At 36.9% G+C, this 27,399-nt stretch overlaps 1 protein-coding gene across 1 annotated transcript in view; it reads right to left on the bottom strand.

The window, feature by feature from the left end:
- Nucleotides 1–12,597, bottom strand: part of LOC148947264 (uncharacterized) — a 124,087-nt gene extending 111,490 nt beyond the window's left edge. Inside the window, exons 1-2 of the mRNA XM_089096962.1 lie at nt 12,461–12,597; nt 1,111–1,229 (exon numbers count right to left, since the gene is read on the bottom strand). Coding sequence (XP_088953088.1) covers nt 1,111–1,229; nt 12,461–12,572 — 231 coding nt within the window. The 5' untranslated portion in view covers nt 12,573–12,597. The remainder of the gene's footprint in view (nt 1–1,110; nt 1,230–12,460) is intronic.
- Nucleotides 12,598–27,399: the final 14,802 nt, after the last annotated feature.

Here is a 27,399-nt window from a genome sequence, read left to right as displayed (position 1 = left end):
TTTCTAATATTAAAAAGGGGACAAGCCACTCCAATTTCCAATCGAATGAGCCCTTTTCGAAGTTTCTACAACAACACCTTCGATAGGAATTGCCCTGTTCTAAGACCAAGAAACCAAAAACCAAAAAAAAAAAAAATACATTGTGCCAACATCGTTTTTTACTTAGGCAGCGCTATGCGCTGCCTATGATAATGTCCTTAGAATCTTATTTTATATAATTTGAATGTACAGAGAAAACCCACTTGTAGAAAACCTGTTTATTTGTATATATCACCACAAAAAAGGTGTAAAACCCACTAGCAAGCTTGACAGGCTGAGATGGTATAGAAACAGATACCTAACATCAGGATCAAGGGTTTGAGCCAAGCAATATTTCATCAATAAAAAGTTAAATATTGTCATGTTTTACAAATCAGATCATCTTACTTATGTAACTCGTAAGGTTGGAACCTCCCTGCCATTTGCTAATCTGAAATTAATGACATGATGACACATAATAGCAACAATTACCAGAAGCATCTAGGAAGAGACACCAACTCAACCTTAAGAGTTTGTTTGTTTCCAATAATGATAAGAGAGTGTACACTTTTTAATGTCTGAAGCTTAAAGGAACACAATGACTTCTTATTTTAGAGATTTCATGTAGTAGCTTCATGTAGATTTCATGTAGCTTCATTAAAAGGTGATGAGTTTTATACTTGGTAGGTTTGCCCTGTTTTGTTTAATTGCTGAGGGATTGAGTTCAAACCTTCGGAAGGTTTCTTAGGAGAAGGCTGTAAGAGGACTCAGAAATAAGGTTTTGGGGAAGGGGGAAAAATTTTTATTTCAGTCCTCATGAAGAGTTTGAGTTATGTTATATTTAGTTTGTTTTTTATTGAGCCATTATGTTTTATGTTATGTTATGCTTTTATTATGTTATGTATATTTTTTTTAGTTACTTGTGTTTTTACCTGCCATCTGACAGGCTCTTTGCCTAGTGAGTTTACAACCAGGTTTGTCAGTAGAAAAAGTCTACAGTGGTCCAATGTTTCCTCCTTAAATAGAGACTAAAGGATGCAGTTGCTTTATTCTAAACAAATTTTTCTACAGAGACTAACACCAAGTACTTACAGTGAGCTGGCTATTTTCTCCAACAAAAAATGACAAATTCCTGGCAATAGTTTTTCTTCCTTTGCATGTTTCATAAACTTCAAATATTGGGCCAGCAGCAACCCAACAATATTTACCATCTGAAAATATAAAATATTAATAAGTAGCTGAAAAAAGATATAATGGGAGGTAAAATATCTAAAGGGCATACTTATAAACACAAGATATATTTCCTTCCAAAAAGTTGTCAAGGAACAGTTGGAAAAAAAATGTCAAGCAATGTAAATTAGTGTTTTATTTTCTGTAGGCTACGTAAGGACTTTTCTGCTCCAACTTAAAGAGCAAATTTCCTGGAAAGACAATGGGCTTGCAAAAGAAAACCAAAATCAAGTGAAAGCCTCACACAAGCTTGATCCAAGCATGCTAGTGGCCTAAGTTTTGTCTTTTTGCACACTTAAACCAAGGCTTTAAACAAATGAATAACATAGAAAACCTTTTATTCGTGCCTATTAAAGATAAAAATACTTCAAATTTCATAGGTCAAACTAGGCTAATTTGTGCCAGAGACATAGAGCTCTAAGAATGCAAACCCTCAAGCTAAAGCAAAGAGCATGCTGCTCTTGCATGTATACAAACGAAAGATCTTAAGCCAAACTGGCCAGCCATGACAAGAAACTAACAAAGAGAAAAAAACTCAATGAAAAACGACAAAAAAAGACTGCAGCCAGTACAGAGAAAAGATGAAAAACTAAAACAACGCAGATATTTCGCCTGTCCTAGTTTGCATACAGGATGTATGGAATAGATTACAGGACATAATCTATTGCATATGCAACAGATTAGGTGTTCTCATCAACGTAACTCTAATAGCTTCTATTCCCTACGTGGATGAGTTGCAACAATTGTATTTTATTAATTAATCAAAAAAAACTTTTAGCACAAAATAAGTTTTTCAAAAAAAGTGTTGAACTCCATTAAACCAAAAATGAAAAAAATAGAATCAAATAATCTATCAAGCATACAACTACCACAAATCAGTATCAATAAATAAATGAAACCCAAAACAAACAGAAATTAAAATAATTTAAACTCAAAACGAGCAGAAATTAATCTGTGTAGGTTCTAAACCCTATGCTTTCTAAAAGCCAGAATACAATTTGTACTTTACTGAAAAAAATTCAACCGAATTTACTGAAAAAATCTGCATCGTCAGTTCAATATACATATGCTAATATTTATTCCTTAAAATCTTAATTCATTTTTATTTCTTAAAGTTAAAAACTGAAAACATTTAAAAGAATTTTTTCTTTTAAAAAGCCCTAAGAGTGAAAACCCACAAGCTAAAGCAAAGAGCATGCTGCTCTTGCATGCATACAAATGAAAGATCTTAAGCCAAACTGGCCAGCCATGACAAAAACCTAAGAAAGAGAAAAAAACTGATAGAAAACGACAAATAAGACTGCAGCCAGTAGAGAGATAAGATGAAAAACTAAAACAACATGGATATTTTGCCTGTATGCAAACTAGGCATCCTAGTTTGCATACAGGATGTATGCAATAGATTACAGGACATAATATATTGCTTATGCAATAGATAGATGTTCTCATCAAAGTAACTCTAATAGCTTCTTTTCCCTACATGGATGAGTTGCAACAATTGTATTTTATTAATATTGGTAGTAGTTTCATTTGCTTTTAGTTAAGTTTGATTTTTTATCTTTATTTCTCTTGTTCTGAGGACACCTAGTTAGCATACAGGCAAAGTACCCATGTTGTTTTAGTTTTTCATCTTTTCTCTCTTCTGGCTGCAGTCTTGTTTGTTGTTTTTTCATTGAGTTTTTTGCATGCATGTATTTTGCTTGCAGTAAAATTGTTGACTGTTATCAGCTTGCAAATCAGCCTTGTATTTTGCTTGATTGCACAATCAATAATGGTTAAAATTTCAGGTTAATTCAAGGCAAAACTGGCTTGTATCAGGCACACATGATCATTGGGTAAGAAAAAATCCTGTTTTTGCACGATTCTTGTGTTTTCAGTAAAGCACTAATTTTTTCTGAATTCTACAAAGATAGGGATGAGTCAGTTAATTAGATCCAGTTTTGTAGTTATGTTACAGAGACTAAAAAACAAAAATTTTCCTTGTTTTAAGTTTCAGCTTTACTCTTTTATTCTATTAGAAATACATTTGTTGATTAATATTGCAAAAAATGATTGTACAAAACTAAAGCTGATCAAAATTGTAACTAAATATTTAAATAATGCTTAAAATTCAAAAAGCTTAAATAGCTTAACTTTTTCACAGTTAAAAAAAGTTTGGAAGAATAGGAAGATAAGTCTGCAAACCAAGATTACAATACTGAAGGTATGGTGATGACAGTGGTCAAATATGGCTCTGAAGCATGGGTGCTCTGAAACGCAGATGAAGATTTGCTAGATGTTTAAAAGAGGAATTGCTTACAGATTGTTCTGGGTACCTGGCTGACTGACCATATTTCAAACAGTAGGCTGTATAAAAATCGCTCAATATCATCAGTTCAATATCGCTTTCTAGGGCTATAATGAAAGAAAGATTGAGGTGGCTAGGGCATGTTGTGTGAATGAAGCATGACAGATTGCCAAAAATTGTCCTTTTTGGCCAAACGCGTAGGGCTAAACAGAAAGCAGGTTGTCCTTGTATGGGGTGGGAGGACATCATAAAGAAACATTCAAATGAAATGGGAACTACCTGGGAGGGTGTAAAAAGAGAGGCTTTAAATAGATTGGGATGGAGGAGGAGCATGCATAGCTGTGCTGGCCTCAGGTGGCTTGGTGCTGTGGTGAGTTGTTAGTAGTAGTAGTAGTTAAATAGCTTAAAGAGTTTTAAGTTTCAATTTTGTTTTTTCTTTCTACAGAAATTTTTTTTAATTGCCAATACAAAAAATGATTGCACCAAACTAAAGCTGATCAAAACTGTGACTAAATATTCAAATAAGGCTTAAGATTTAAAAAGCTTAAATAGCTCTACCAATATCCCTATCAGGGCCTAATAAAATTATGTCAATTTTTCAGCGAATTATAAATTCAGGAATTCATTCAAATATCAAATCTATAAAATCATGAGCTAGCTAAATTCTTTATTTTTACAATATTAAAGAAAGTTGTCAGGAAAGCAATTGCTCACCCTAGTATAAAAATCAAATAGGATAAAAGGAATATAACATTAGCTTCTCTATTCAGTGCTATGTAAAAATTACTTCTGTCATAATTGCATCCCATTACCCCTAATTTGATCAGTTATAACCTCTGGTTTTATACAAAACTTTGTTGGTTTCTTTTTCATATTGGCTTTATTTGGTATTATGGACCAACTGTTGATGAGAAACAGGGGGTAATCCAGCATTAAGACTATTTCTAAAGAGGTAACACTATAATAACAAATGAGTAGCACTATCAATTCCCTAGCCAACACTTTCCAAATATAACTCTTGCTACCATGGCAATTACCCCCCCCCCTTAAAGGGACTAAATTTAGCCCACAGACAAAAAGTATATTTTACAGATGTACAACTGAACAATTTTTTGGTAACTGAGATATTTGGTGCTTGTGCTTCCCCATCTTCATTTTCTTCAAAAAATATTTTCATGAATGTTACCTGTTAAAGAAGATCTATTTATTTACAAAAGAAATTCAAAAGAGACAAAAATATCAGAAGACTGATCTTATGATCAGTTTTAACCCTATGATTATTCAACTATTGTTTAGCAAATAGGAATGAACTGATTAAATGAATTGATGATTTAAAATGCATGGGAACATTGTCTTCTAACATACAATAGCCCAACATCATTACATATAGTGGTAAATTTGCAAAACAGCCAGCAGCTCTTCAGAGAAAGATACTAGAACAAAAAGAGAGGTACTTTTAGATTGCTAATTTGTATGATAAAAAAGTTGAATTTGCAACAATTCCTACTCTGTCCCCTTCCCCCTATATAGTTGTAGGATATATATAAACAGACATAAAATTGGTACCATTAGATTCCTTATTTTATGTTCTTTTTCCATATAATAGTTGTTTCTGTGACAATGCACCCTAGCTCCCCAATGACAGAAACATATAGCCCTAATTATATACTGGTTTGTTGTCCTTCCTATTGGTTGATCTGTTGTAAGACAGGTTAGGTTATATAGCCTCAAGGTATCCAGTTTGGCCTGAGTGATTGTGCTGAATATTGGATAGAAAATACTACTTTTAATGAGTTGAAATGTGAAGAATAATAGAAGAAAACCTGATAATCTGACTAATATAAATATGCTGCATATTACAAAGTAAGAATGTTTCATTTTTTTAGTCTGATTGCCCACATAACCTAAGGCTATATATGGGACTATCAGGAAGGATGGAGTTGTCATAAATGTAACTTTAACAATAGTAAAGAGCCTAAACTAGTAATCTAAAAATACCTCTCTTTTTGTTCTAGTTTCTCCTTTTGGAGAGCCACTATTCACCAATTTTACCCAGGCAGCTTTTAGGCATACCTCATATTTATACCTTTTTATTTAACATTTCAAGATAGACACTCAGACATCTGTATTCTTTAGAAGTTAAAATTATGCTTTGGACATAGTTTAAGTTCAGCTCTTGAAACATTCCAGGAAGTTTAATACACCCAACTCAACTACTTCCAAGATAGCAAAAAGTCTCTCATCTAGAGTTTTACCAAAAAAAAAAAATTATAAGAATCACATTTTTCTTACATCTTTACATTTCCATTCAACACTTTCCTTCCATTTTTTTCTTACATAAAGTCCAAGGGCACAGTATATCTGGCACCATTGGGGGGAGGGGTGGAGAAAAATTGTCAAGGTGGCAACTGTTATGCTTGGATAGAATGTTGGAAAGAGAATTCAATTGTAACCCTCTTGTTACTAAAACATCTCTACCTCAGAAGCAGTCTTTAAGCAGGATTACCAAAATAAACACATCAGGACATTTTTGTATAAGTCTAGGGTTATACCTGGGCCCATTAGGAAGAGGAGGCAAGATGTAATTGTAATGTCAGCAATTGTAGTATGTGGAAATAGGATGAGTGCAGAATCTAATTGGATAAATTTACAGTTTACAACATAATTAAGCTTGGATGAACATGGATAGGCTACATCACTTGATGCCTTTTCATAGTTCAATAACCATTTCTGGGCCAAATTTCATTTTGAGCCTCTAATGGGGCCATAAAAGGTAAAACAGTCCATAGTTGCCAAAAGTTTAAAACATGTTTTATGAAAACTGTCTAGTTAAAAAAAAATTGCCATTTACAGCTGATTCAGGAATGGTAATTATTATTTTCCTTAGTCTTAATAGTAAAATCTTATTAAGAAAACAAATTTGCAGAATATTGTTAAAAGAGCCTAAAACCCCTGAAAAATGACATTATTTTTGATGAGGTTTTTAGTTCTTTTTAAAAATTTCTACAAAGTTGTTTTCAGAATGCCATTTACTATTAAGACTAAGAAAAATAATAATTACCATACCTAATCAGCTACATATGGCATTTTCTTTGCACTAGCCATTTTTTTAGAAACATACTTTTGAAATTTTGGTGAGAATGGGCTGTTTTGAGCTCTTTAAAGATCCAAAATGGAAGTTGCCCTGAAAGTCACTATTGAATTATGAAAGAGCATAAAAAGAGCATCAAGTGATTTATCCACTTTCATCAGAGCTAAATGTAGTTGTAAACTGCAAATTTACCTCTAATTGTGTATTTGTATTTTATTTATAGGATAAACTATTCTATACCTTAAATTACCTTAAATTGCAGCTAGGAGCAATCTAAGGATTTCTCCTTGTAGAGCTCGGGAATGATGATTAATTGTATGCAAGTATCACTGGTGACCAGGTGCTGCTCCATCTTCGATAGCATCTCAATTGAATTTACACTCTTTGGAGGACCACTCAGTATCTAGCCTTCGTTTAAAAACATCAACAGATTCAGCAGTAACAGTTTCATTAGATAATTTGTTCCAATTGTTCACAATATATGTTGAGAAGAATTGAGTATGGACTCTAGATGCTGTAGACTGCTTGATAAGTTTCAGTTGATGACCTCTAGTTCTTGAATTGGTGCTAACAGCAGGGAATAATGCTGGGAGAATATTAGCCCTCAATAACTTAAAGGCTAAAATGGCATCCCCTCTATTTTTCCTGTATACAAGTGTAGGGAGATTCAACTTTGATAGTCTTACAGGATAGGAAAGCTCTTGCATGCCTGATATCACTTTAGTGGCATATCTCTGGACATCTTCAAGAGATTTTATATCTTTTTTAAAGTATGGAGAGGCAAGTGACATTCAAACTTCAAGCTTATGATGCAGAAGTCTCTTATAAAGAAGACTGATGACTTAAGAGGAACGAGTAGAGATAGTGTGCTTAATCAAGCCCAAGGTTAAACTAGCCCCAGCAGCAAATCTTTTAGCATGTGTGCTGAGTTGTAATTTGTTGTCAATAGTGACACCAAGATCTTGCTCATTATTAACAGAGGAGAGTGGGTGGCCTAAGAAAAAATAAGAGCAGCCTGGATTCTGTTTGCCCAAGTGAATGATATGGCACTTGGCACCATTGAATTCAAGGAGCCAGGCCTCAGCCCAGTGACCCAGCAGATGAAGATTATTTTGTAGCAGGGCATGATCTTCACAGGACAAAGCTGGTCCAAGAAGCTTCAGGTCATCTGCATAAAGAGTTGAATTACTACTGATAATGGAAGGAGCATCATTTATGAAAATATTAAATAATGTAGGACCCAAGACACTACCCTGAGGAACTCCACTCAGAACACATGTTGAGGAAGAAAGAATACCATCTCCAGAGTCATCAAACAACTGAACACATTGGTTTAGGAAGTAAAGAAAATCAAGGATCCAAAGCATGGATTTCTCTTCAAGCTTAACTGTGCACAATTTAATTGTAAGTCAATTGTGACACACTTTGTCAAAAGCTTCACAAAACTCAAGCAGAACCACGTCAGCAGGAATCCCTATATCAAGCTACTTGGTGATGTGATCATATGATTTAAGGAGATTGGTGTCAATAGATCTTCCAGTACGAAAACCATGTTGTGAACTGTGTAAAACATTATTTGCTTTAAGGTGTTTAACAACTGCAGAATTAATTATTCTTTCAAGAACCTTAACAACTGCTGACGGGTCGATCTCAGCAAGGTCCTTTCTACTTTTTTAAAAATAGGAATAATATGTGCAGTTTTTCAATCCTGAGGTAGTCTAGAAAGATTTAATGATAATTTGAACAGCAGGGAAAGAGGTTGACACAAAACTGTACAACATTTGTGTAGAATACGAGGGTGAATGCCGTCTGGGCCAGCAGATTTATTCAGTTTGAGGGATGTCAGTTCCTTTAAAACCAAAGTATCTGCAATCAAAATTGGTTCCATATTATGTGATACATCATATAAAGGAGGAATAGGATATACAATACTGAGGTTGGACAAAAAAAACAGAAGAGAAATATTGATTGAAAATTTCAACTTTCAGTTCAGGATCAGCAACTGATTTACTATCATGCAGGATATCCGGGATTGTGCATCTGCTGCTACATTTTTGAGTGGCATAATGCCAGAAAGATTTAGGGTTAACCTTAACTTCCTCTGCCAGTTTTTCCTCGAACCTTCTCTTCAACACCATTATTTGGTTTGTTGTTTGATTATGAAAAGATTTGAAGACTAGAAAATTTTCTGTGGTCTAATTTTTCCATTAATGGTTCCATGCTCTGTGTTTTCTATTGATTAGCTTACTAATTTTAGTAGTCAAAAAAGGTAAACTCTTTGCCTGTTTTACCTGAAAAATTCTGGTGCATGACTTTTCAAAATTTAGAATTTCCATTTTTACATTTGACCAACTCTCCTCAATATCATCAGTAATAAGCTTTTTCCAGTTGACTTTGTCAAGTTTATCAGAGACTATTTTGTAGTTAACATACTATTGTTGCTTAGAGGAAGGCTGAATGGTAGGTAGACATAACTTTGAAATAATTACAATATGGTCACTATTACCAACAGGTGTGGTTATAACATTCTTAATAAGAAGGTCAGGGTTACTGAGTATAACCAGATCAAGAGTGTTGGAGATTTGACCTTCCCTAAAACGAGTTGGTTGTGAAATTGTTTGAAAGAGGGAATTATCAGCAAAGGCAGAAAAAAAAGGAGAATCTCTATTACAAAAATCAAATCCGTCAATCCATTGGATTTCAGGATGGTTAAAGTCCTTCATAAGGATAAGATCATAGCTGGCGAAATTGGTCATCATATGAAAAAACATGACAGACAAATTTGATTCCGAGTCCACAACACATGGAGCACTAGGGCTTCTATAAACAACACCCACGATAATCGAAGTTCTTTTATTGTGTAATTTAATCCACACAGACTCAATTCCATCGGTATTCAGAGAATTGAATGAGACTAACATTTACTCCATCTCTTATATAAAGGCACACTCCTCGGTGGCAGAGTGGGGAATTCAGATTAGAAAATAGTTGGTAATCATCTATTTTGATTTCGTCAGGAATTAAAACTGACAAGGTATTTTTTGGTGAAACTTCTGTAATTGCAGCAACATCCACTCCTTCAGATTATACAAAAAGAGAGTTCAGAAAGCTTATTAGGGAGGCTATCAACATTGGAGCTAAGGAATCTCATCCCCTGAGATGTAGGAATCAGCAAGGATGCAGGAACTAAAGGACTGGTAAGGTTATTGGATGCAGCACTATGAAATGACAAGGAAGAAACCTCAGTTAAACAAGTTGTTGTTGAAGAAACAAGAGAAGTGTCAGCATCAGAAAGGAGACTATTATTATTGTGTTCACTACTAGACCATTGAGAGACAGAATTAGGTGATGCAAGTCCATAAACATTTAAACAATTATTAGAGGTAGAAGGAGGCATGTACATTGGAGGGGTCTGGGGGATTGCTCCAACTGGCAAGTTTTTTTGAATGATGGCACCATTGCTGATTATCAAGTCTGCTTCTCCCTTAGCTTTTCTGCATTTCAGCTTTGTGCTTAATGTGATTCCCCTTAGGTCTATCTCCATAAAACTAATTGATCCTTTTGTTTCAGAGGATTTCTGTATAATTTGCTTTCTAAATTCAGTAGATGGTACAGAGAAGAGAAGAGGAGGGGGTGGCTACCAGATAGTTGATGGCTATTAGAAAGTCTTTTTACTTGGGATAGGGGGACACCAATGTCAACTCCATAACTGCATAAGAGATAATTGTACAGGAAATCTGCATCATCAGACTGGGGGGGGGATACCAAAAGCAACAATATTAAGACATCTTTCAAAACGCTGGCACTCTGAACGTGCTATCCAACAAACATCAGATTCAGATAATTGGGCTGACAGAAGTTGAGACAACTTAGAGGACACTATAGATACCACTAGGTCCTGAGCTGTTGAGGTAGAGCAAACTGATTGTAACAAATTTTCAATATGTGATACCCTGTTTGTAATATTGCTAACTTGGCCAGAAATGTCACTTTTTATGTCAGTTCTCAGTTGGGAAAGAGCTTGTCTTAACTAACTTGTTATGGCAAACTCGTGCTTAAGATCTTCCCTTAAGGATTTTAAGTAATTGTCCATGACATATGCCAGCTTGTTTAACTTATCACAGCTTGCTCACTAGAGGGGGGAGGGGGAGGGTTAACTTTACAGACTGGACATGACCAGGAACATGTAAGGGATTGCATCATCTTAGTTAGTAGTTTATATTCTCCAGGGGACAGGTCCAGACATTTACCACAGATCCACTTCTCACAAATATCACACTCAATAGCAGAGGACCCTTCATCCAGTTCAGTAGAACAGGCAGCACATTTGTCGTGGCCTTTAATTGGGCTAATATGTTTTCTTTTAGCTTTGTTGGACATCATTTATCAACTTAATCAAGGAATAAACCAAACAGGTTCAGGCTCCCTACCGTACTAGGCTTATCATTGTGTGTTATCTGTCTCTTGAAGATCTTTGTCAGATCATTGGTTAACAACATAAGAGATAGATTCTTCTCTTAGTTGCTCAGATGAGTTGAATTACTCAGAGTTGATACGCTGGCAAATATAGGCTTATTGTTGATAATATTATTGCTAACTGTTTGGGTTACAATAGCCTATTTGCATCATCTATTGAAGTATATGGGTTGTCCAAAGCACTAGGCCTATCGAATTAGAATTACAGTCAAAATAGTGTAGCCTAATAGCTGAGGATTATAATTGTCGGATGATGCATATATATGAAGTAAGAATTGTTTTCTTAATATATTTTCTTCTCAAAAGGGTAAAATTCTAATTTTAGCTACTTTTGACTATCTTGGAAAGGGGTTAGGTTAGGAAAATGAAACTTTCAGGTATGGGTCTACAGGCTTAAGTATGTCCTAGGAAGGTATTTTGAAGTAGCCTACCTACCTCTTTTCCGTCTCTCTCTAGAGGGTCCTGACCTTTGAGGACTTTTAAAAATCTGTAATTATAAAAGTGAAACCTTGACAATACAAGATCTTACTGCTGAAATATAAGTGTAACAAAATTGTTTCTCTGAGCTTCACAGCTCTGACAATGCAATCCCAGTTATTTGAGTAAGAGTTTTAAAGCCATATACAATATACTATTTCCTAAATTTTGGAAATAAAACATTGTATATGGCTTTAAAATTCTGCTCAAATAACTGAAATTGCATTTGCAGAGTCATGAAGCTCAGAGAAACAGAAACTGGTAACTGAAAATTACATGTAGAATGATATGTTTTGTCAAAATTTCACTTTTATGGGTCATAGACCTGTCATAGTCAGGCAAATTTCAGGACCCTCTAGAGGGAGAAAGAGTAGAGGTAGGTAGGCTTCTTGAAAATGCCTTCCCAGGACATACTTTAGCCTACAGACCCATCCCTGAAAGTTTCAGTTTTCTAACCTAACCCCTTTCCAAGATAGTCAAAAGCAGCTAAAATAGAATTTTACCTTAAAACCTTATAAATTGGGATTGAGCAAAGTTGTGAAGCTGAAAACAATTTTGTTGTACTTCATTTAAGCAGAAGATCTATTTTGCAAGGTTTCACTTTTATAACACACATATTTTTAAAGGTCATCAAAGGTCAGGACCCTCTAGAGGGAGAAGGAGTGGAGGTGGGTACTTCAAAATATCTTCCCAGGACATACTTTAGCCTGTGAGACCCATCCCTGAAAGTTTCATTTTCTTAACCTAACCCCTTTCCAAGATAGTCAAAAGTAGCTAAAGTAGAATTTTACCGAAACATTGACAATTAGGCCTATACTGCCTAAACCCAACTGTAATTTGTGACAAGCCTGGGCCTACTAGCCTAATCCCATATTGAATACCATTAAAGAATCCTCCGATATCAGCCTCTACTTCAAACGTCTCTTCATCTTGTTCAAAAAGGACCTTAAAACTCTTTTTTTCATGAGTTCTAAACGGGTGCACGATATTCATCTTTCACAATATAGCATGACCTTACAGACCATGAATTTCTTGAATTTGAATTACCGCAAGAATAATAAAATAGATTATGACCTGCCATCTAGCTTTCGGTACCGATGCCAGCATGCCGTTTTACATTTGTATATACCGGAAAAATTGTACTGAAATTAACTTGACTTGACTTACTTGACTTAGATCTCCTGCCGGGTGCTACTCGGCGTAGAGAGTCTGCCTCCTCTATCCACTTTGGTCCATTGCAAAGGTTTGCGCTTCACTTGGTCTGATATTTGCCATCGCTAGGAACTCGGAAACGCTGTCGAACCGTCGCTTCTTTGATCGACCCTGAGGTTGCTTCTAACCGGCTTTGACCGGGTCAAGGTCGAAGATCGTCTTTGCGGGTAAGTGCGGGGGCATCCAGAGTAGATGTCTAAATCACGGTTAGGTACGTTCGGCTCCTAGGGTACAAAATCAGGACTGCTTTGCGAGATGCAGCAGTTTCTTGTCACTCACGATGTCGACCCACCGTATACCTTCTATCCTTCTCAGACTCCTCGACTGGAATCTATCTATGGTCATTAGAGTTTTAGCTGATCCTTGACAAGTCTCAGCTCCATAAAGCATCAGAGAACTGACGAGGGCGTTGAAAATTCGACGTTTGGTTGAACGACTGATATTCAGTTTTTGCCAAAAGTGACGGTTCAACCTGCCCATGGCAGAAGACGCCTTGGATAGCCTTGCTTGAAGCTTGGGGAGAAGAGAGCCATCTGAAGAAAATCGTGGATCTCAGGTAGTTAAACTTTTGGACAACTACTATGCTAGTTGTTGCGTCCAGACTAACTGGAGAAATGACAGCAGGAGAAGACGGGTAAGTGATAGTTGCCAAGATATGACTATTTCTTCAGCTTCATCCCCGAGAGGTATCAGAGATTTTGATATTGATAAATTTAAGAATTTAGAAGAGTCTTATTTACATCTCAAGCTTATTTTTGATCAAGAAAATGATTTCCATTTGTTTGATGATAAAAATTTTCCTAGAAGTAAATATGCAATTTCTAATGTAATTACTGGGAGGTCTTCCGATTCTCTGCTTTCGGTATTTCATTAGAATTGCCAAGGACTGCATTCCTCATTCTCTAATCTAGAGTCGACATGTCGGGAGCTTAGACCAGATTATGTACGCCTATGTGAAACATTTATTACACAACAAACCGAAAGCCTTTTGGATATTCCACGTTACAATAGCCATTTCCTCAACAGAAAACAGAAAAAAGGGGTGGTATAGCAATATATATCCGCGACACACACACGGTTCAAACTAGGCAAGACCTTACGCGAAATATTGAAGGAATTTTTGAGTCGTTGTTCCTAGAAGTATGTGTGTCCCCAAATAAAAAAGTTATTGTTGGTGAAATTTATCATTCTCCGTCAGGGTAAACGCCTCAGTTTATGGAACATATGGCTCAAGTTCTGGAGCTAGCAGAGTGTCATAAATATGAGCTTATTCTCATGGGAGATTTTAATATTAACCTCAGTATTCCGCTAACGGCCGAAACAACAGATTTGCTAAATAATATGGCAGGTTCAGGCCTATACCCTGCTGATACGATTCCGACACGGGTTACTGAGAGTACGCATTCACTTATCGACAACATATGCAGCTCATTGCTTCCAGAGTCGGTGGCGGACCCGGTGACAGTTTGTCCTTGAGGCACAAAATCGCTGTGTACCACCCCATCTTCTTGGGGCACGGAGACCCCTTTTTGTGTCACGCAAGGAAGTCTTTGTAGAAAGCAGTGCTGACAGTTTGTTCTTGAGGCACAAAATCGCTGTGAACCACCCCACGGTTGTGTACCACCCCACCTTCTTGGGGCACGGAGACCCTTGTGTGTGCCACTCGGAACTCTGGCGTTTGGTCTCCGGTTCGTAATGGAAAACCCATGTTTCGTCGCCTGTCATTACGGCGTGTAAAAAGTCTGCTTCAACTTCCACAACCTCCACCATTTCACGGCACAGGTCAACTCGTCGTCGTTTCTGCTCGTCACTCAGTACTTTTGGCACCCATTTTGCACAAAATTTTCTTATGTTGAGATTCTCGGTTACAATGTTATCGTACCGTTGACTTGCACATATTAAGTTCTTCCGATATGAATTGCAGACTCAACTGACAGTTGGAGTCCAACAGTCCTTTAACTTTTGACACGCTTTCATCCGATGAACTCGTCGAAAGGCGTCTAGATCAATCTTTGTCCTGAACTGTCTCCTGCCCGTCTTTGAAGTCCCTGTGCCAACGAAAAACCTGGGCTTTCGTCGTGGCATGGTCTCCGTAGGCCTGCTCAATCAAGGCAAGAGTCTTTGAAGCAGCTTTGCCCAAGAGAAACCAGAACTTGATGGCGTATCGCTGCTCTGTCGTCCGTTTAATTTTTTACTTTTTATCCTGTGACCAAAATGAAAAAGCACACTTTGCGAAACAATCGATCTTCACTCTCTCACTGTCCAGACGCTACTGCCGCGGGGTGCGATGGTTTGGCAAGAACCCAATCACCGATACCACCTATTGAGAGCGCTCGTGGTGGCGATTGGAAGGTCGCACGTCGACCAGTCTCATTACTTATTGGACGCACCTAAATAACAAAATGAGCAAACGAGCAGAAATTAATATGAGCAGGGTTCAAACTCCATATGCTTTCTAAAAGCCAGAATATAATTTGTCCTTTACTGAAAAAAAATTCAAATGAAGTTACTGGAAAAAAAGTGCGCATTGTCAGTTTAATATACATAATGCTGATATTTATTCCTTAAAATCACTAATTAATATTTGATTTCTTAAAGTTATAAAAGTGTTACCTGTTAGCATTCAGTTGCCTGTTAGCATTCCAGTTACCTGTTAGCATTCAGACAGTGAAAGTCTCCGGGTGCGAAATGAATTTGGATTAGCTACGTCACTTGCCCAAAGGACGCTGCTTGGATAAACAATTTTCATAATAAGTTTTGACTGATTGCGATTGCTGAAAGTGGGCCCTAAGTAATATCTTGATATTACAAACTATGGGCCCTTGCGAGTAAGTATCCTTTCATGACTTTTTAAGGATTTTCGGAATTGTTCGGCATTATTGTTGAAAAAATAACAGATGGCTACATCACTAACAAAAAAGTATTTTGACCGGCGAATGGATGAATTAACTGCTACGATTTCGAAGCTACAGCAAGAAAATAAGGTGTTGAAGACAGAAAATAAGCTGTTAAAATCGGAACTGATTAAGATGAAATCGTCTACACTTCGAGTGGATTTACATACACGGAGAAACAATATTCTGCTTCACGTGATCGATACGCCAAATGAATCTGAAAATCTTCGTGATACAGTAAAAAATTTCTTCGGAATATAACTCGGGATTGCGGATACTGATCAAATAGGTATCAGTGTCGCGTATAGGGTCAAAAAATTCACCGCGTCTGATGATGGTGTTGGCCCTAGTCTATGGAGCGGTAGGAAAAAAAACAGTTGAGCCTATTTTCGTGCAGATCAACAGTTATGATCGTTCATTGATTCTTAAAGAATGTGGTAAACTAAAGAAGACGGGCTACAGCACATCAACTGACTTACCTGCTGAATTAGGAAAGTGAAGAAAGGAATTATTGGCTCTCGGTTACAAGCTAAAAAATGCAAAGGGAGCAGAGAAGGTCGGTAAGACTCGTGCAGTCCAGCGTAACCTAAAACTCTGGCTGGAGACACAAAAGTCAAAAAGCTCGCAGCAGTGGGTTAAATACGATGATGACTGTTTCGATCTGCTAAAACTGTTTGCCAAAAATGACCCAGAGGAGGTTGTTTCTGACCAGTAGTTTTGTAATTTGTTTTTCTCCGATATTTAATTTTTATGTATGTGATATCGTGAGAAATTTTTTGAATTATTGTTGAAGCCGCACAGTAAATCTGTTTTAAGATGTATAGCAGAAAAGGATGTCAAGCGAAAATTTTGTTTGCTTATTTTTTTGTTTCATCTTTGTTCAATTTTCTTTTCTCTTTTTTCATGTTCCCGAAATTCAAGGTATCTAGTTTGTTTTTGTTTCCTTTCAGTGTTCCATAAAGAAGTTCAATCGGGTATGTTCATTGTTTTTGGCTCCTCACTCTTCTGGAATTTCCACGACGGACCGCCGATTGCAGTTTGTAAGTGATGACTCTTCTTCAGCTTTATCCCCGAGAGGTATAAGAGATTTTGATATAGATAGATTAAAGAATTTAGAAGAGGCTTATTTAAATCTCAAGCTTATTTTTGATCAAGAAATTGGTCAAGAAAATGATTTCCATTTGTTTGATGATAAAAATGTTCCTAAAAGTAATATGTAATTTCTAATGTAATTACTGGGAGGTCTTTCGATTCTCGGCTTTTGGTATTTCATTTGAATTGCCAAGGACTGTTTTCCCCATTTGCTGATCTAGAGTTGACATGTCGGGAGCTTAGACCAGATTGTATATGCCCATGTGAAACATTTACTACACAACAAGCCGAAAGCCTTTTGGATATTCCAGGTCACACTAGCCATTTTCTCCATAGAAAACAGATGAAAAGGGGTGGTATAGCAATATATTTCCGCGACACACACGCGGTTTAAACTAGGCAAGACCTTACACGAAATATTGAAGGAATTTTTGAGTCGTTGTTCCTATAAGTATGGCTGTCCCCAAATGAAAGAGTTATTGTGGGTGAAATTTATCGTTCTCCGTCAGGGTCAACGTCTCAGTTTATCGAACATATGACTCAAGTTCTGGAGCTAGCAGAGTGTAAAAAAATGAGCTTATTCTCATGGGAGATTTTAATATTAACCTCAGTATTCCGCTAACGGCCGAAGCAGCAGATTTGCTAAATAATATGGCAGGTTCAGGCCTATATCCTGCTGTTACGATTCCGACACGGGTTACTGAGAGTACGCATTCACTTATCGACAATATATTTAGCTCATTGTTCCCAGAGTCGGTGGCAGTCCTCGTTAGTGACACATCAGACCACTTTCCCATTCATGCAACACTCGCCCTTTCAGAACTAGCTAAGATAAGGTCACGAATCAACCCCATGTTACCGATTACATGCTTAACAGAGAAAAACTTGAAGAATTGATAACAGGAGCTAGAGCAATTAAACTGGGACAACGTAATGGAGATTCAAGATGTAAACGAACCATTTGGGTCATTTCACTCGACGTTCTTGGATGTATACTGTAGATGTTGCGTGAGAAACCTGAGAACTAATAAACGACAAAAAGACAAGCCAATTAGCCCCTGGATGACAGATGGTCTTCTGGCCTGTGTGAATAAAAAAAAACCCCTTTGGGGAGAGTATAGACGCTTTCCGAGCTTAGCGCGGCTAGAGGAGTATGAGCAATACAGGAAAGTCCTTCGGACTGTGTTACGAAGAGCAAAGCGTGGCTACCTGAACCAAAAGCTGACGGAAAGCGGGAAGGATGGTTGAAAAGTTTGGCAGATTATCAACTCGGTACTACGGCCAACCACTAAGTCTTCAACATTACCAGCGAAATTGGTCGTGAATGATGAAGAAATTACCGAACCTGCACAGGCTGTCGTATCGCTGAGTACATTTTTCGCAAATATCGGCCAGACCAGAGCAAATTCCGTCGGGATACCAGCTAAATCATACAAAGAATGCCTTGGCCCGAAGTGCATGAAATCAATGGCAGTGATTCCTATAACACCAGGTGAGCTCTAATTACTAGTAAAAAAATAGAAGGGCTCTTCTGCTTCAGGTTTCGACCTGGTCCACACAAATGCACTGAAAGCAGTAGTAGCGACCATTGCTGAGCTTCTAACTTACCTTGTAAATATTTCATTAGATAAAGGGGTCTTTCCTGAAATGTTAAAAAAGGCAAAGATAATACCTCTTCACAAAGGTAGATGTCGTAAAGACACAGAAAATTATAGACCAATCTCAATCTTATCAGTTTCCTCGAAAGTCTTTGAAACGCCAATAAAAAACCAGCTTTACCAATATTTAGAGGCCAAAGGCTTTTTTAAGAGCCGCCAATTCGGGTTTAGGGCAGGCCGTTCAATCGAAGACGCCCTTACTTCACTAAGTTTATTCGTAAACAAAATCCTAGATTCGGGTGCTTTACCTGCAGCTGTGCTTCTAGATATTAAGAAAGCGTTTGATAGCATGCACCACGAAATACTACTGGGAAAGCTGGATCATACTGGAGTTCGTGGCCAAGTCCTAGATTGGTTTAAGTCTTACATGGAAAATAATCAAAAGAGATTGGAGGGCACCTAGCCCCCCCCCCTCCTCTACGCTTTTTCTTCCTCAAACCCATCTGATAAGAACTTTGAGATAGCTATTTTTTGAAAAAAAGTTCAAACACTATATAACAAAAACACCGGGGTCGATACGGCCCCCCCAGGGCCCGAGGGCAGGCGAGGTAAGTTTTGCCCTGGGGAAATATATGGTTCTCATGGATGGGATGCTAGTAAAAACTTCAGAGCGGGATCGTTTAATTGGAAACTGCAAGTTCTAGCTCAGTTTTTGAGAGTAAAAGAGATCGGAGGGCAACTAGCCCCCATCCCCTCACGCCCTTTTCTCCTCAAATGCATCTGATAAAAATTTTGAGATAGCTATCAAGTTAAAAATTGTTAAAAAGTCAGATAACGAAAACGCAGGTGTCGATACAACCCCCCAGGGCCCGGGGGCAGGTGTTAAAAGTTATGTCTTGGGGCAATTTGTGAAAGGGATGTTCGTATAAACTTCATAGAGGGTAAATTTGTTTGGAAATTGAAAGTTCTAGTTCATTTTTTAGAGTCAAGAGATTTAAGGGTAACTTGCCCCCTCACGCACTTTTTCCCCAAACCCATCCGTTACAAATTTTGAGGTAGCCAGTTTTTTAAAATTTGTTCAAAAATATTAGATAACAAAAATTCTGGTGTCAACACAAACCTCCAGGGCCCGGGGGTAGGCGTTATAAGTGTTGTCCTGGGGGCGTATATGGTTCTTATGAAAGGGTTGCTCGTATAAACTTCAGAGAGGCTCATTTGATTGAAAATTGAAAGTTGTAGTTCACTTTTTAAGAGTCAAAAGGTATCCGAGGGCAACTAGCCCCCCCCCCCCTCACAAATCTGTTTTCCCCAAGCCCAACCGATAAAATTTTCAAAATTGCCATTTCATTAAAAATAGTTCAAAGGTCAGATAAGAAAAATCCCGTGTCGATGCAACCCCCCAGGACCCAGAGGCGAGCATTGTAAGTAATGCTCTGGGGGTATATATGGTTCTTATGGAATGGATGCTCGTGTAAACTTCGGAAAGGGCTCATTTGATTGGAAATTGAAAGCTTTCGTTCACTTTATAAGAGTCAAAAGAGATCGGAGGACAACTAACCCCCTCCCCCACCTCTAGGCCCTAACTGCATCAGATAAATATACATTTTGTTAAAATCAGTTCAAAGTTCAGATAACAAAAGCTCCGGTGTCGACAAAGCCCCCCAGGGCCATGGGGTAGGCGTTTTAAATTATGCCCTTGAGGGATATATGGTTGTTATGGAAGGAATGCTCGTATAAACTTCGTAGAGGGCTCTTGATTGGAAATCGAGAGTTCTAGCGCACTTTTTAAGAGTCAAAAGGGATCGGAGGGTAATTAGCCCCCCCTCAAGCCATTTTTCCCCAAATACATCTGATAAAAAATTTGAGGTGGCCATATTGCTAAAAATAGTTCAAAGATCATGTAACAAAAACTTCTTTACGCATGGCCATTTCGTTCAAAATAGCTCAACGTTCAGATAAAAAAGACTCCTGTGTCGGTACAACCCCCCAGGGCTCAGGGCAGGCGTTTTAAGTATTGCTCTGGGGGCATATACGGTTTTTATGGAAGGTATACTCGTATAAATTTCAGAGAGGGCTCATTTGATTGTAAATAGTTCACTTTTAAAGAGTCAAAAGATATCGGAGGGCAGCTAGCTCCCTCCCTCCATGCCCTTTTTTTCTCAAACCCATCCGATAAGAACTTTAAGATAGCTATTTTTTTATAGTTCAAAGATATTATAATGAAAACTCCAGGGTCGACACAACCTACCAGGGCCCAGAGGCAGGCGTTGTAACTAAGACTCTGGGGGCATAAATAGTTCTTATAAAAGGGATACTCCTAAAAACTTCGGAAAGGGCTCATATGATTGGAAAATTAAATTTTTCGTTCACTTTTTTTACTCAAAGAGTTCGGAGGACAACTAGCCCCCCCTCCTCTCCACGCCCTATTATTCTTGAATCTATCGGATAAGAACTTTCATAGAACCATGTTTTTCAAAATGTTTCAAAGATCATATAACGAAAACTCCGAGGTCGACACAATCCTTCATGGCCCTGGGTAGGCGTTGTAAGTAATGCCTGGGGGGCATATATAGCTTTTATGGAGGGGATGCTCGTATAAACTTCAGAAATGGCTTATTTGATTGGATATTTAAAGTTCTAGTTTAGTTTTTTAGAGTCAAAAGAGATCAGAGGGCAACTATCCCCCCACGCCCCTTTTCTCCCAAATACCTCCGATAAAAATTTTGAGATAGCCATTTAGTTTAAAATAGTTCAAAGGTCAAATAAATAAAACTCTGGTGTCAACAATACCCCCCAGGGCCCAGGGTTAGGCGTTGCAAGTTATGCCCTGGGGGCATATATGGTTCTTATAGAAGGGATGCTCGTATAAACTTCAGAGAAGGCTGATTTGAACGGAAATTGAAAATTCTAGTTGAATATTTAAGAGTCAAAAGAGATCTGAGGACCCCTAAGCCCCTTCCCCACGCCCTTATTTCCCCAAACCCATCTGATACAAATTTTGCGACAGGTATTTTTTTTAAATTGTTCAAAGGTCAGATAACAAAAACTCCGGTGTCAACAAAAACTCCCCAGGGCCCGGGTGCAGGCAACGTAAGCTATGCCCTGGGGCCGTATATAGTTCTTATGAAAGGGATGATCATATGCACTTCAGAGAAGGCTCATTTGAATAGAAATTAAAAGTTCAAGTTCATTTTCGCAGAGTAAAGAAAGATCGGAGGGCAACTAGCCCCTCCCAACCTACACGCCTTTGGTTTTATTGGATGGATAAACCCATCTGATAAAAATTTGAGGTGACCATTATGTTAAAAATAGTTCAAACATCAGATATCGAAACTCTGGGGTCGACACAACCTCCGAGGTTTCTGGGACAGGCGTTGTAATCTACACTCTGGGCATATATGTGGTTTTTATAGAAGGAATACTCGTATAAACTTCCAAGACGGCTCATTTAATTGAAAATAGAAAGTGCTAGTTTACTTTGAAAGAGTCAAAAGAGATCGAAGGGCAATTGGCCCCCCACGCTCTTTTTTCCCCAAACCCATCTGATAAAAATTTTGAGATAGCCATTTTGTTAAAAATAGTTCAAACATCAGATATAAAAACTCCAAGGTTCAAACACATCATTTTTTCACTTTGATATTGTTAGTTTGATACCAGTTTTGATACTTTGATGACCATTTGGTTTAAAAAAATGACTTTGAAATAAGGAATTTTTAAAAAACTCGAAACGTTTTGCCGTCAAAAACGAACAAAAATTAATTAAAAAAACATTCTGGAAAATAAGATTTTTCAAAGAAAATTAAAGGCCATTTTAAACTTAAGTTCAGCAGATACACGTACCTGCTAAAATTCAAACTCAAAACGAACAGAAATTACTATTAAAGAATACATGAAACCCAAAATGAACAGAAATTAAATAAACAATCATAGCAAAAAAGATACAACAAGTAATAATATAAATGAATAAATAGATCTTAGAGCGAGTAATGCTTACATTGAATATGAAAATCAAGCTTAAAACGAAAAAAAATATATTGCTATTGAAGTATAAATGAAATTTAAAACGAACAGAAATTAAATAAAAAATCAATGCAAACAAACATACGATAGATATTAATGTAAATAAATAAATAAATCTTGAAACGAGTGAAACTCAAATTGAATATGCAAATCAATCTTGAAACGAATAAAAATCACTAAAAACCAGAGTTTGGGTATCACTACCTTCTCTCACTGTAAAAGTCTAAAACCCACTGCGTCTTTGGCGCTTTACCGAAAACTAATGCATCTTAAACAGTTTTGGAAAGTAAAAGCAACATCAAACTGAATATATAATATACAATAATATTAATTGTTAAAAGATCCATCAGTTCAAGAATTTATTTCACTGTAATTTTATTTTAATTTTGAATCCTCTAAGAACTGGAAAAGTAAATATTTGTAATATAATCCGTTTTCAGTGAAGAACCAATGACGCAGTTAGACTTTGGTTTTTACAGTTAAGGAAGAGGACAGTATTCCAAACTCGTGTTGAACAATTTTATAAAGAACTAATAAATTAAATTGCATATTTTATGTATAATGATATTAATTGCTGAAAGCTCATCAGTTCAAAACTTTACTATAATTTTAATGTTTATTTTCAATATTAATTACAAAAGAAAATATTTGTAATAAAATTGGTTTTCAGTAAAGCGTCAATGGCGCAGTAGGCTTTAGGCTTTTACAGTGAGAGAAGGAGGCGATTCCCAAACTCTTGTTTGTAGTGATTTTTGTTCGTTTCAAGCTTGATTTGCAAATTCAATTTAAATGTCACTTATTTTAAGATTTATTTACTTATTTACATTAATATCTATTGTATGTTTGTTTGCATTGATTGTTCATTTAATTTCTGTTCGTTTAACGTTTCATTTAAACTTCAATAGAGGAATATTTTTTTCATTTTAAGCTTAATTTTCAAATTCAATCTAAGCATTACTCGCTTTAAGATCTATTTATTCATTTATATTATTACTTGTTGTTTGCTTTTTTCTATGATTGTGTACCGTGAGTAATATGTGATATATTTAAAATATAAAAAAAACGATTTTTCTAAGGATGCTTCCGATATAAATGCCTCGCAGCATTCTAGACGTTTCGTTTTACAGATCGACCATTAAATCAAGGAATACGGTTTGGAATTTTGCGAAAATACTTAGCAATAAAAAATCACGAAACAGTTTCTATTCAGGAAGTTTCAAGTTATCATAGGAATATAAATGTCTAATCATCAAAATATTGAAAATAAATTATTGGATGGGCAGTTAGCAGGAGTTGGGCCAATCTTGAAATAGCTCTCACGGCACAGAATCAGGACTTAGGATATATGGTGATGAAAAGTGTTTTTTGCGTCATTATCATTATTATTATGGGCATTATTATTACAGACATTATGTTCCTACCATTCTACGAGCAATTATGAAATTATTATTTGACTGAAGTGAAGCCTTGCTCATATACATACATTGTTGTACGCCTGAAATGTAAGTCTGAATAAAACCATTACTTTTCTATTTGTGTTGTTTTATTTATATACCTGTATCTCACCGCAAGTAGATAACTAGTTCAAATGTCTCCAATAGAAACGCTCCTAAGGGATCTGATAGCCCTACGAAGAATGATTATGCTCCTGGATTGACGGCTCCCAGGCCTAATTATTCACCTCACAAGGAAATTCAAATTTATTATTTAATCTATTTTATTTTCTCCCAGAGTGAGTGGCGCGGCCATTTTTCTACCCCTTCATAATACTTATTCCTTTCCCCCTAGTACGAGTGGCGCAATCTTTAGCGGAACAAGTTTATATTAACTCAGCGGCTCAAGGTAAAACCTAAGCGGCACAAGTGGAGCAATTCTATAACGGCGCAGTAGGCACGATCTTTATCAATACAGCTTAAATCCTTAATGGCACAAGTGACGCCGTCACAATTGGTACAGGGCCGACAACCATTGAAATTCACGAACCAAAAGAATTCCCCCGGCAGAACTGGCACAGCCGGTAAGGTACCACTAAAACATTCCCACGGAAGAACTGGCGCGGTCGGTAAACTTAGAGGAAAACATGCGAGCAAGTTATGCTACAAACTTCTCAATTTAAATCACTGGAAAGATACAGACTTATAAGAAAAATTGTATAGGACTATAACCACTAAGCTATAACAGGAAACCCTTTTAGAATATCTCATAGGAGATAGCAGTCTCCCCCAAATAGATTAAGTGAAAAAATAAATTTATTTTGAGTTATTCAAACGCAAAAATGTCAGAAGAATTAAGCGAACTATTAATGGCGCAAAAGTTGGTTTTAAAAAATGTAGAAATAACAAAATCTATTCCGCAATATGATGGACAAACAAATATTGACGAATTTAATATCCAATTGGCCCAATTTGTAGAATTAACGAACACAGAGCTAGAAACGTTAGTCGGTATGCTCCTCTTAAGATTAAGAGGGCAGGCCTTAACCTTCCTAAAGCAAATTGAAAATACTGTAGGAGATGATGACACTTTGCCAATAAATACAATAGAAAAATTTTTAACGGCATTCAAAGATAGATTTACCAAAACTAGATCAATAAATAAATTAAAACATGGAACGGTATGCTTAGACCATACACAGAGTTTAGGAGAATATCTTCACAATATACAGATTTCAATAAAAGCAAAATTCGGAAAAGGTTCAGGAGACTTGTATGAAAAAATCATTCTACAAGCCTTTTTGCAAGGACTTCCCCCAAAACTATATAGAATGGTAATATCCAAAAATATTCAAACGTTGGATCTTGTAGTTCAGGAGGTGGGAAGAATGATCAAAATTGATACGATTGTGGCAAATCACAGTAAAACAAACTTAAATAGCCTAGGTGAATCGACCGCAAGACTAGCCTCACTTGAAGGTCAGGCTTCTCCAAATTTCTTTTCAGGGGATGACTCGCCAGTGCCTCAAAGAAATAGAACGCAAGATACCACTGAGGCAGAAAACAGAACGTTTTCAGTCCATTAAGCGAATCAATTAGGGAAATAGTTCTACAATTGTAAGATGCTATAACTATAATCGAAATGGGCATATCGTGAGAGAGTGTCACTTTAGGATTAGCCACTTTAGGATGTGCCACTTTAGACATAATGGCAACAAGGAATGCCGTCAGTAATATGCAAAATTATGGTAACAATTTGTTCTGGAGAACAAATTTTACTGCCAGTGGTGATCAAGGTTATAAGCAGAATTGATTGCAAACACCAGTACCTCAAAATGCGTACCAAAAAAATTTTTATAACCCTCCCCCCAATAGACAAAATAATTATCGATTCGAAAACCAAAATACTCGTCAAAACCAACATGGTGCAAGGAGGTTATATAGAAATCACGAAAATTTACCGATGGGAAATGCAATTTTTTCAAGCCAACGGCATTTGGAGTCGACGCCAGCACCAGGCACTGGCGCAAGAAATCCAAACTACCGTAATAATACATAGCAAAATCGGCAAACAAATGTAAATCAATTAGCTAGAGATCCCATGGACACATCTGAATCTCTAATGCAGACACCGACGCATGAAATAAATCCGCAGGGAAAGGTGTCAGGCCCCTCAGAAGAATAAATTGGACCCTGAAGGGGCCTAGAATATTTCATAATCCATCTAGCTAGAATTCCCATGGGGTTTTTGAAAGTGCGCAGGTACTGCAAGCTTTTATGGTCTGATCGTAGTATAAATTTTCTACCAATTAAATAGTGTCTAAATTTGTCCAAGTGGTAGATTATAGATATTAATTCTAAGATTGTGGCGGAATAACTACTTTCACCTTTTGAAAAAGTTCTACTCGAATAGCATATAACTTTTTCTATTATTTTTTGTTTAGGCGTTCCCTCTAGAGGATTAGGGTTTTCTATCGGGATTATTTGCGGAAGAATAGCGCCAATGCCCTTCGAACTTGCGTCAGTTGTAACTAAAAATTGTCCATTCTCAAAATAAGGAAACGATAATATTGGTTCCGAAGTGAGTGCCTTTCTGAGACGGTCTAGGGAAGTTTGAGCTTCATGGGACCAGGTAACATTTTGGGAGTTCCCTTTAGTTAACTCCAGGAGGAGTTTCGCAATTTGGGCGTGATTGCGCACGAGTTTTCTGAAGTAACCAGTAAGACCTAAAATTCCTCTTAATTCTTTCATAGTTCTAGGGGGTTTGAGATTTCCAACACATTTTATTTTGTATGGGTCTGGGGATATCTCTCCTTGCGTCACCAATACTCCTAAAAATTAAGTTTTTGGTTGAAATTAAATTTACTTTTTCAGGCCGGCATTTTAAATTACCCTCTCTGAATTTCTCGAACACTTTAGCTAGTGTTGCTAAGCGTTTTTCAGCGTTTTCTCCTACACATATGACATCATCGACAAAATGAATGATATTCTTTAATCCTCTTAATATATGCAATATGGGTCTACATAGCGCGCTTGAACTTGTCTTAAAACCAAAAGGTTCTCTTAAGTATTCATAGGAACTGCATTCAGCTGTAGAAAATACAGTTTTATAGACATCTTTTTCGGCTATTTTCACTTGGTGGTAGCCTTGGGTAAGGTCCAGAGAAGTAAAAATTTTGTTTTTACTTGAAATAGAGTCAAGGATTTTATCTATTCTTGGTAAAGGAAATTTATCACTAACTACTTGTTTGTTAAAGGTTCTATAATCTACTACGAGTCTCAGGTCACCATTCTTTTTTGGGACCAAGATCACTCGTGCATAACACGGACTTATACTGGGGCGTATAATCTCATTTTTTCCTAATTCATGAATTTTATTTTTTAACCACTCTTTGTGCTTATACGGTACACGATATGGCTGTTTCGCGACAGGATTACCGGTCGTTAGAATTGAATGTTCATAAAATGGTATCAGTCCGATGTCATCCTCAGATGCGGAAAATACATCTTTAAAACTCCATAATAATTCGCATAATTGTTTCTTAAGTTCCAAGTCAGTAATATGATCCAT

This window comes from Artemia sp. Qi Xiang Cuo, chromosome 11 (assembly GCF_049724085.1).
Source record: "Artemia sp. Qi Xiang Cuo chromosome 11, ASM4972408v1, whole genome shotgun sequence".
Taxonomy (NCBI): Eukaryota; Metazoa; Arthropoda; class Branchiopoda; order Anostraca; family Artemiidae; genus Artemia; species Artemia sp. Qi Xiang Cuo.
The sequence above is the reverse complement of the archived record's forward strand: the minus strand, read 5'-3'. Positions and strand labels throughout refer to the sequence as shown.